Source organism: Tachyglossus aculeatus (assembly GCF_015852505.1).
Source record: "Tachyglossus aculeatus isolate mTacAcu1 chromosome 12 unlocalized genomic scaffold, mTacAcu1.pri SUPER_6_unloc_1, whole genome shotgun sequence".
Lineage (NCBI taxonomy): Eukaryota > Metazoa > Chordata > Mammalia > Monotremata > Tachyglossidae > Tachyglossus > Tachyglossus aculeatus.
The window spans coordinates 11,843,786-11,855,543 of NW_024044828.1; the positions used below are offsets into that span (position 1 = coordinate 11,843,786).

Consider the following 11,758-nt stretch of genomic DNA (forward strand, 5'->3'; position numbering starts at 1 on the left):
CATCCTTCAGTCATCCCTGTGAGGTAGGAGGGAAGATCAGATGATTATCCGCACTTTATAGATGCAGATAATCAAGGCCCACAAAAAAGGGAACAGGCCAGTGCTGTAGAGCAAGTCAGCCTGAGAACAGGCTAAGAAGCCAGATTTCAATTCTTAAACAAGGCTCTCTCCACCAGGATACATGTATAATGCATTTGCTATGTTGGATTTTCAAAGCGGAGAAGAGTAAATTTTATCCCGGGTTATATTCTGGCCTTGAAGCTTGGCCCAGGAGAAAGATTTTTGGACTAGGAGTCAGGGCAGATGGATTCTAGTCCCAGCACAGCCACACGCTGAGTGATCGTGGCAACAATATTATTACCTGTCCCACCTTACCTCACTGGGATGATGAGTGATAAATGACATAACAAATGAGGAAATATTTAAACTCTTGGGAAGGAAGATGCTGTAGAAATCCCAGAGGTGATTATTATTATTACTGAGAAGATTCTAGCTAATGTCAGAAAGAAGCAATAGAGTGTTTTTATCTTACCTCAGGTGGGAACTGTAGCAGACCTGTGAGAAGATTAAGCCTCCCTCGATGGGGCATCCCAATGATGACATCCGTCACTCCGCTGTAGGCTGCCATCTTTAACAACTCATGGAAAAAACCCATCATGCTCTCAGCCCCTTCACCACCATATCGCTTGACTGTGGCAAATTTGGTGGCCAGGAAGTGATCAAACTCCTGGAATAAAGCAAGACATTTTAACAATGCCAAGGGGTATGCCACCTGAAAGATGTGTAAGAAAACACTACTACCTTTCCTTCAAGTTCCTTAACAGTTTCTTATGTAACATGCCCAAGCCCGTGACACCCACACCCACACACCCCCCACCCCAATTAGGACTTGAAATAATTTCTAGTCTCCAGTTTATATACACTGTCACCACTGATTGGGACTTCAGCACTTCCACATCACCTAATACTAAGTACACACAACCTCCCATATCATTTCTGAATAGAAATACTCTGATCACTTCCTCCTACTCCTAATTTATTTTTAGTGTCCCCCACTAGACTGTAAGCTCCATCAGGGCAGGGATCATGTCTAATTCTAAGGTACTCTTCCAAGCACTTACTTAGCACAGAGCTCAGCCTGTAATAGGTGCTCACTGCATCTTGCTGATTGAAACCATAAGTATAATTGCCCTAACAAGGAAAGAGTGGCATGAAACTCTTTTCCTAAAACTGCCTAAGATTTGGGGAAAAGACAGCCATCCCCAGGTCTTCAACCTAGGCTGCCAGAAGGGCTAAAATCTACTCTGCCACTGACCTCTGGGAAATCTGCAATCTCTCAGATTCTTGCTAGCTGGGAGCATAATATGCCATTTCTGAGTTGTTGTTTTTGTATGGTGTTTGTTGAGTGCTCATTATGTGCCAGGCACTGTACTACGCGATGAGACAGGTACACGATAATCAGGTTGGGAACAGTTTATGTCCCACATGGGGTTTCACAGTCTTAATCCCCATTTTGCAAATGAGGTAAATAAGGCACAAAGAAGGTAAATGACTTGACCAAGGTCAAATAGCAGACAAGCTGCAGAGCCTGGATTAGAACTCAGGTCCTTCTGACTCTCAGGCCAGATCAATGGTCTCTCCAATCCACTATAACCCACTTATGTATACATCTATAATTTATTTATTTTTACTGTAAGTCTTCCCCTGTACTCTGTAGATTCGTTTGGGGCAGCGAATGTGTCTGCTACATTGTTATACTGTACTCTCCCAAGTGCTTTAGTACAGTGTTTCGCATACTCAATAAATTGAGTAATTGAATACGCATTGCTCAATAAATGCGACTGACTATTCAGTCTCCAACAGTGTCAACGGGATGCTTAAAAGAACAGGGTACCATCCCTGAAACTACATTTCGCAAAGAATGAAACAGAGAGGAAACTATTAAGCATAAGAATGTTTTTCTTTCATTAAACTCTCAACCTACTTCCTCCCTCCTGCCAACAGAAAAAATACATAAAAGAGCAGTCCAACGAAGACCTCATTCCCTTTCTACCCTCCAAAAACCAGAGCAACTTAAGGCAACCTTGTGTGAAATGAGTCCCGCTGAACACGTTTTTCCCTGTACCTGAGATTCCAACATTAGTTTGGACAAGTGTTTTCGCTCTTCGGTCGTGAATGTCTCTTTTTTCAACTCCTCAAACCTCTTAGCAAACCAGTCTTTCTCCTCCTGGCTCTGCAGCTGGGCTGTTTCGATAGAGATTTGTCCGCAGAAGATATGATTGAGGTAGGCTAACACGTCCTCAAGGGAGGCCTCTTCCTTCCCTATGTTCAGCAACCCTAGGGCAAGAAGAAGTGGAAATGATACATGATAAATGAAGAGGAATACCAGCCATGAACCAAACTATTTAACCATAATAAATGCTTTCACCTCCGCCACTTTCAACAAAGGCTCTCAAAATACTCTATGCACTTTATTAAGTTACTTCTCCCAACAGCTCTATGAGGAAGAATGAAGACAGTACTTCCAGTAGACAAATTGGGGAAAGCAAGGTTTATGGAGATTAAGTGCCCTGTTATCCAAAGAGTTAAACCCACATCTCCCTTTACCCAGCCACAGCTCTATCCATCAGCACTATCCACCCCACTACCTCCTGTTATCTGAAGCGATGATGTCTTGATCGATATCTTCCCGAGTCTCCAGTCTGAATTTATCAACACGTTAAGGATATGCATTCTAGTCCCCTGCTCTGTTTGGATTTCTTGAAACTTGGATCCACAGATTTTTTTGTAAGAAGCCTTTGGCCAGAGTTGAATCTTGGTTTGGCGTGTACTTTAAAATGAAAGTCAAGCACTTGTCATAAAAGACATCGGAGCTGGGAATTGACCACTCAGAGGAAAGGTCTGACCTGGGGTAGAAGGGCAGTTCCTAGGGAGCAAAGGGGATGATTGTGCCTGGCCCTCAGAACTGAAACGTCCCCATCCCAGCACCCGCCCCTGGGAACCGGAGGGGGACCAGCAGAAAGCAAAGCTGCAAGATTACAGATCCTGCAGTTCCCTCTCCTCCAGAAAGGCCCCAGCAAGCCTGGACTCATGCCACCTCCTTCTCCCCGCCAAGGCTAAGACCTCTCTAGCCACCCCCAGGCTAAGCCAGGTTCGGGGAGGCCGATAAGGGCAGGAACCATTCATTCATTCAATTAATCGTATTTATTGAGCGCTTACTGTGTGCAGAACACTGTCCTACTTTGGTGAGATTGGACATCTCCTGCAGTGGACTCTAGATTGGGCCAGGGGTTTTTTGCAACTCTACCTAGATTCAGGACCAAGGGATCCACCCGACTAGGACCCTGAGGTGCCCCCCCCCACCCCACCACCCCAAAAGGCCTCCTGCCTCCATCTCCCACGTTCTGAAAACCGCTGCCCTGAAAATAAAAAGTTGGCAAGTGTAGTCTTGTTCCCAAAACACAAGGCCAGTTCTCCCACCACGTACTGACTGAATTTACAAGGGCTTGATACAAGATATTCACAGGAAGATGACTCAGAATATTCCATGAATTATTCCTTCTGTATTACCGACTGGAAAAGCTCCGGGGCTCTTCTGATTACCATCTGAACTCCCTTGGTTCCCAAGGATCCCAGTACGGTCTTCTGACATCAAGGTCCCATCTACCCAGACCCCTCAACGAGCATTTCCTTGGGCAATGAGTAAAAGTTACCTGTGGTATTAAAAGGGCCTTGAAGCGTCTCAGTGAGAGCTTGGATTTCTGGCACGCTCTCCGTCACTGCTTGTCCAGTAAATAGAGGGTTAATTTTGGCAGCTTTATGTCCATGTTCACAGTACGCTGTTACTAAACGGGCAAGGCCATGATCAACTAAAACAGAAAGAGAAGAGAAACGTGGGTTGGTGCTGATTGTCTAAAGGTGGCCTGTGCAAAGGTACAGAAATGTTTCGGACCCCCCAAAACCAGCTAATTATGGCAGCGATATGCTCTGGTCCCGGTAATTAAAACCCCCAAATGCCAAAATTAAGGCCAAAGGGAGAAAAAGAAAACCAAGTGGGATTAAGATTTTAATTCAACTGAAGTGATTTATTCTCATCACCTCAATAAAACAAACCTGTCATTCAAAGTAAGGGGAGTCTTCACATTCCCCTGCCTTAGGGTTGTGTTCGAGAATGATTTATTCGAGAATGATGAATGGATATTAATCTTAAAGATAGAAGGGAAAGGCACTCCACCACTTCCCAAGGAAGCTTATCTTAGAGCTTCATTTTAGCAAGATGGCTGACTGCAGCCACAGGAACTTGGACTTCAGCAGCATAAGTCAACTGAGGACCGGCAGGGCACTTAGATGCCCTACTGGACATAAAAGTAGACATGGTGCCTGCCAAGTGGGTACAACATTCACTATTAAAGATCCATGTAAACTCTTTTCTAACAGCTTTATTCAAAGTGCAAAATGACAGCCAACTCAAGAAAGACTATCAGACCCATTGCTGACTATCAATCAATCAATCGTATTTGAGGGCAGCGCACTGTACTAAGCACTTGGGAGAGAATATAACAGAGTTGGTAGACATATTCTCCGCCCACAACAAGCTTTCAGTTTAGAGGGGGAGAAAGGCATTAATATAAATAAATTACAGGTGGGTACATAAGTGCTATGGAGAAATCATCAATCCAATGTGTGGCAGCAGCCCAAAACACTAACCGAATGCTGAGCAACAAAAGGAAGGTGATAGAGAACAAAACAAAAAACAGAATGTTAAGGCTGCATCAAACCATCTGTTCTGGTCCCTGCATCTTTGGCAGGACATATCAGAACTGGACATGGTATAGAAAGCAACCAAGTTGATGACGGAAGAATGAGAAGCAGCATAGCCTAGTGGAAAGAGCATGGGCCTGGGACTCACAGGACTAATTCTGCCAACTGCTTGCTATGTGACTTTGGGCAAATCAGTTAACTTCTCTGTGACTCAGTTCTCCAATTCTCCCTCCTATTACGCAGTGAGCCATATGCAAGGCAGGTACTGTGTCCAACCTAATTAACTTATATCTATCCCTGCGCTTAAAACTGTGTTTGACACATAGTAAGTGCTTCACAAATACCATAAAAAAAAGGAAATTTAGGACTCCTCTGCCTGGAGAAAAACACAGGCTGAGGGGATATAGAATTGCTGTTTACCTAATCCCCCAACACCAGGGCAATGGGATACCCATTACGGGAAAAGTGTTCAAAAAAGTAACGCTTCACACAGCGGATGGCAAGCACATGTAATCTGTTGCCACCAGAAGTTATGCAAGCAGAAAATATCAGTAGGTTCAAGAGGAGGTTGAATAAATTCATAGACAAACAGTTGTTAATGGCTTACTAGATGGAAAAGTTAAGGCTGCAGAAAGCCAATCTGAAAAAAATTAGGGTGGTTATTAAGGAAGACACCCTTCACATCATTCCTCTAAGCACTCTTTGGAGACAGAATATTGAGCTGAATGGACCACTGGCTGAACCCACAAATAATCTTACTTCATTTCATTGGAAACAGTACATTTGTAGAGCTCTGCAGTAGAGAAATACAAATACACTAGTTCTTCCAATGCTGGTAGATAGTATTCATACGAGAATGCATTATATGCTAAATTAGCATTTGTGAACTACTCTTTTGACAGAAAACAGACAACATGTTCCAATGTTCTCCACCAAATTCCCTACTGTCACCACACATAGTCAAGGAGTCAGGGAGCTTTTTGATGTGCTGTATGTCCAAATGCAGTACTGCTAGCACAAGTTTTTGGAAAACATACACAAACTCTTCCAACAACACAGTTGTTAGTGAGAACACACTTCATCTGCACAAATTGAGCTGGCTTTCCTTGACAATGAAGGAAATATTTGAAATCACAACTGTAACCTCTCTATAGTCTTTCTTTCATGTCTCTTGTATGATACACAATTCTTTAAAAAAAATTCAAACTTTGCTTTTCCTCCTCCCTCCTTTGACTGTACATATGCGTCTTGCTTGGTATTTACACATTTACACATCTAGGGTGCTAAAACACACCAATTTTAGGAAAACCAGCTTAGAGAAGGAGTGTGGCCTAATGGATAGAGCATGGTTCTGACTGTCAGAAGGACATGGGTTCTGATCCAGGCTCTGCCACTTGTCTGCTGTGTGACCTCAGGTAAATCACTAAACTTCTCTGGGCCTCAGTTATCTCATCTGTAATATGGGAGTTAAGACTGTGAGCCCCACCTCTCTGTGTCATCTCCGCCCTTGATCTATGACCTTTGGACATTTGCTATTTGCCCTGTCCTCCACCCCACAGCACTTAAGTACATATCTTTAAATTATATATTACAAATTATTTATTTATATCATTATCTGTCTCCCCTTCCATATTGCCCATTGTGGGCAAGCAACATGTCTGCCAACTCTGTGGTACTGTACTCTCCCAAGCACTTACAACAGTGCCCTGCACATAGTAAGCACTCTATAAATACCATTGATTAATTGATTGATATGTCCAACCTGATTACCTTGTACCTACCCCAGTGCTTAGTACAGTGTCTGGCACATAGCAAGTGCTTAAATACCATTAAAAAAAAGCAGACTTGTTTTTGAAGGTCTATCATACATACAGAATACAAATATTTTAGGGGGCAGGCCTCAGAATGGATCCCAGAGTTGAGTAACTACTCAGATTTTTTTGTTTTGTTCCCCATTGGTATTCAATTTAAAATCTTCCTCAAGGTAGTAAAGCTGAATTCACTATCCACAAAATCTTCCCCAAGGTAGTGAAGCCGAACTCACTAACCATTTTACCTGACTCCACTAGAAACCCACCCTGCACCATCATCTCCTTTCCTCCATTTGAAATCAGGAATTGCCAGGAGCATAACAAAGTTAATTTGAAAACTGGAGTTGACAAGGAGGTTAAGTACACGCTGTTACTATTAGTTAGCTTACAAAGAACACACCAAACACATGTCAAACTTTAACCAGCACAACTATCCAAAGATCTTTTTCAAGTCTTATCACAGGATAAATTATATGGGGGGGGGAATACTGTGGCCTTGGTTAATTAGCAAAAACTTTTACTTATTGTGTTCTTAGATCTGCTTGTTGTTGCCTCAGCAAAATACACGATATAAAGAGGAAGGTAGGGGAATCATTTGAGAGTTGCCTGGGGAGAAAACTGGAATTTGCCTGGGGAGAAAACTGGAATCCTAAATTCTCACCTCAGTATTTATGGCTTCAAAAATCCCCAATGAATCTCATCGATTTACCTACCCAACAGAAAGGTAGCTTGAGCTACTTTTATTTTTAAATAAACAATTGTTTGAATTATAAGGCTGGCACCCACCATGCCCTCAACATCAGCATTCTTAATAGAGTTGCTTTTGGGGTGGAGGCACTGGGGAAGTGGAGACAAGGAAGGAAAGAGATTGCTAATGGAATGAGGAATTTGTCTAAATGCAGCAACTGGAAGATTGCGATTCCAGGCAGTGGAGAAAACAGAGCATATTTACTATTCTATTTTTTTATTAATGATGTGCATCTAGCCTTATTTCTATTTATTCTGATGACTTGACACCTGTCCACATGTTTCGTTTTGTTGTCTGTCTCCCCCTTCTAGACTATGAGCCCGCTGTTGGGTAGGGACCGTCTCTATGTTGCCAAATGGTACTTCCCAAGTGCTTAGTACAGTGTTCTGCCCACAGTAATCGCTCAATAAATACAATTGAATGAATGAATGATTGAGGGTAGATTTGTCCCACAGTTTAAAGAGACCAACACAGTCAGTGGTGAAACAGGGTCAGTTTGGGGACATGGAGTAACACCAAGCACAAAAGCAGACTTGACAGTAAATTATGTGAAGGACTTGTGACTCTAGAAAAGGGAAAGTTTTGGTGTGCAGAAGTTTGTGTCTGAAGGGCATGTGGCTTTTTACACCCAACAGAAATCTCTCCTTTTAATATCAGGTAGAGACTTTTTTAGACAGTAATCCCCTCGTGGGCAGGGAACAGGTCCACCTACTCTGTCATACTATTATACTCTCCCAAGAGCTTAGTACAGTGCTCCTGATCAAAATTACTCAGGAGTCCAAGGATATTCAGCGTTTAAAATGGATAAGGAGGTCTCATCTTTATTCAGTGCTTTGCAAAGAGTAAGTGCTTAATAAATGCCATTATTATTATTCACCCTCCAAGGAGGGCTTACAGGGAAGGACAGAGACACTTCTTCTTCCTCCTCCTCCTCCACTACCATCTCCAAAACCACGTCCTCTTCTTCCTCTTCCACCACCATCTCCCGCTCCTCCTCCACCACTACCACCTCCACCTCTTCCACCACCATCTCCCGCTTCTCCTCCACCACCACCACCCCCCCTCCTCCACCACTACCACCACCTCCTGCCCCTCCTCCACCACGTCCTCTTCTTCCTCTTCCACCATCTCCCGCTCCTCCTCCACCACTACTACCTCCGCCTTTTCCTCTTCCACCACCACCACCACCTCCCCTTCCTCTTCCACCACCACCACCTCCCCTTCCTCTTCCACCACCACGTCCTCTTCTTCCTCTTCCACCATCTCCCGCTCCTCCTCCACCACTACTACCTCCGCCTTTTCCTCTTCCACTACCACCTCCCAATCCTCCTCCACCACTACCACCACCACCACCTCTGCCTTTTCATTCATTCATTCAATTCAATCGTACTTACTGAGCGCTTACTGTGTGCAGAGCACTGTAGTGAGCGCTTGGGAAGTACAAGCGCTTGGCTGCCAATCCGCCAAGCTAGCTCTCTTCCTCCCTTCAAGGCCCTACTGAGACCTCACCTCCACCAGGAGGCCTTCCCTGACAGAGCCCCTCCCTTCCTCTCCCCCCGTCCCCGTCTCCATCCCCCATCTCACCTCCTTCTCTTCCCCACAGCACCTGTATATATGTTTGTACATATTTATTACTCTACTTATTTATTCATTCATTTTACTTGTACATACCCATTCTATTTATTTCATTAGTATGTTTGGTTTTGTTCTCTGTTTCCCCCTTCTAGACTGTGAGCCCACTGTTGGGTAAGGACCGTTTCTATATGTTGCCAACTTGTACTTCCCAAGCGCTTAGTACAGTGCTCTGCACACAGTAAGTGCTCAATAAATACGATTGATTGATTGATTCCTCTTCCACCCCCACCTCCCGCTCCTCCTCCTCCACCCCCACCCCCTCCCGCTCCTCCTCCTCCACCACGTCCTCTTCTTCCTCTTCCACCACCTTCTCTGTACTGCAGCTACAGCAGGATTTATTTTACTTGTACACATCTATTCTATTTATTTTATTAGTATGTTTGGTTTTGTTCTCTGTCTCCCCCTTTTAGACCATGAGCCCACTGTTGGGTATGGACTGTCTCTACATGTTGCCAACTTGGACTTCCCAAGCGCTTAGTACAGTGCTCTGCACACAGTAAGTGCTCAATAAATACGATTGATTGATTGATTCCTCTTCCACCACGTCCTTTTCTTCCTCTTCCACCCCCACCACCCCCACCTCCCGCTCCTCCTCCACCACGTCCTCTTCTTCCTCTTCCACCACCAACCTCCCGCTCCTCCTCCACCACTACCACCTCCGCCTTTTCCTCTTCCACCATCACCACCTCCCAATCCTCCTCCTCCCGCTCCTCCTCCACCACTACCACCGCCGCCTTTTCCCCTTCCACCACCATCATCATCAATCGTATTTATTGAGCGCTTCCTATGCGCAGAGCACTGGACTAAGCTCTCGGGAAGTCCAAACTGGCAACACATAGAGACGGGCCCTACCCACCAGTGGGCTCACAGTCTAAAAGGGGGAGACAGGGAACAAAGCCAAACACACTAACAAAATAAAATAAATAGGATAGACATGTACAAGTAAAATAAATAGAGTAAAAAATATGTACACCCATATAAATGTGCACAACCATCTCCCGCTCCTCCTCCACCACTACCACCTCCGCCTTTTCCTCTTCCACCACCACCACCTCCCAATCCTCCTCCCTCCTCCACCACTACCACCGCCGCCTTTTCCTCTTCCACCACCATCATCATCATCATCATCAATCGTATTTATTGAGCGCTTCCTATGCGCAGAGCACTGGACTAAGCGCTCGGGAAGTCCAAACTGGCAACACATAGAGACGGGCCCTACCCACCAGTGGGCTCACAGTCTAAAAGGGGGAGACAGGGAACAAAACCAAACACACGAACAAAATAAAATAAATAGGAAAGATATGTACAAGTAAAATAAATAAATAGAGTAATAAATATGTACACCCATATAAATATGTACAACCATCTCCCGCTCCTCCTCCACCACTACCACCTCCGCCTTTTCCTCTTCCACCACCACCACCTCCCAATCCTCCTCCTCCACCACCACCTCCTCCCGCTCCTCCACCACCACCACCACCGCCGCCTTTTCCTCTTCCACCATCATCATCGTCGTCAATCGTATTTATTGAGCGCTTCCTATGCGCAGAGCACTGGACTAAGCGCTCGGGAAGTCCAAACTGGCAACACATAGAGACGGGCCCTACCCACCAGTGGGCTCACAGTCTAAAAGGGGGGGACAGGGAACAAAGCCAAACACACTAACAAAATAAAATAAATAGGATAGACATGTACAAGTAAAAAAAATAAATAAATAAATAGAGTAATAAATATGTACAACCATCTCCCGCTCCTCCTCCACCACCACCTCCGCCTTTTCCTCTTCCACCACCACCACCTCCCAATCCTCCTCCTCCCCCACCACCACCTCCTCCCGCTCCTCCCCCACCACTACCACCGCCGCCTTTTCCTCTTCCACCACCACCATCGTCATCAATCGTATTTACTGAGCGCTTCCTATGCGCAGAGCACTGCACTAAGCGCTCGGGAAGTCTAAATTGGCAACACACAGAGACGGGCCCTACCCACCAGCGGGCTCCCAGTCTAAAAGGGGGAGACGGGGAACAAAACCAAACAGACTAACAAAATAAAATAAATAGGACAGATAGGTACAAATAAAATAAATGAATAAATAGAGTGCCACCACCTGCCAATCCTCCTCCACCACTACCACCACCCCCCCCACCACCTCCTCCCTGGCACGGACCTGTCGGGCGGGCCGGTGCCCTCCGGGTGTCGCCGTGGTCGGCCTTCCGAGGCCGGTAGCCGTACACGCCCCGCTCGGTGCGGTAGCCGCGCCGGAGGAGGAGGAGGAGGAGCGTTGCGGGGGGGACGCCGCCGCCGAGGCCCCGTCTCCCCACCACCCCCGCGGCCAAGGCCATGCTGCCCGGGCCCCGCTCCGGGATGGCGCGCGGACGGCGCTCAGCCCGCTTAAACCCCACGTGGCGCCCCCGGGGGGGGCGTGGCCTCGTCGACACCCCCCCGGGGGGGCGTGGCCTCGCCCCCGCCCCCTCATCTGATTGGCTCACGCCCCCCCGGGGTCCCCGAAACACCGGGGGGGGCGGAGCCGGGGCCGGAACCAAGCCTTAAAGGGGCCGACGCTGATTTTTTCCCCTTTCCAATCAATCAATCCATCGTATTTATCGAGCGCTTACTACGTGCAGAGCGCTGTGCTAAGCGCTCGGGAAGTCCAAGTTGGCAACCCATAGAGACGGTCCCTACCCACCAGTGGGCTCACGGTCTAAAAGGGGGAGACGGAGAACAGAATCAATCAATCAATCAATCAATCAATCGTATTTATTGAGCGCTTACTACGTGCAGAGCGCTGTACTAAGCGCTCGGG

The 11,758-nt window shown here is 46.2% G+C and overlaps 1 protein-coding gene across 1 annotated transcript in view; it reads right to left on the bottom strand.

The window, feature by feature from the left end:
• DHTKD1 (dehydrogenase E1 and transketolase domain containing 1) overlaps positions 1-11,319 on the bottom strand; it is a 30,669-nt gene extending 19,350 nt beyond the window's left edge. The window contains exons 1-4 of the mRNA XM_038741173.1: positions 11,123-11,319; positions 3,714-3,869; positions 2,126-2,337; positions 533-727 (exon numbers count right to left, since the gene is read on the bottom strand). Of these exons, the coding sequence (XP_038597101.1) occupies positions 533-727; positions 2,126-2,337; positions 3,714-3,869; positions 11,123-11,297 (738 nt within the window). The 5' untranslated portion in view covers positions 11,298-11,319. The remainder of the gene's footprint in view (positions 1-532; positions 728-2,125; positions 2,338-3,713; positions 3,870-11,122) is intronic.
• Between the last annotated feature and the right edge of the window lie 439 nt (positions 11,320-11,758).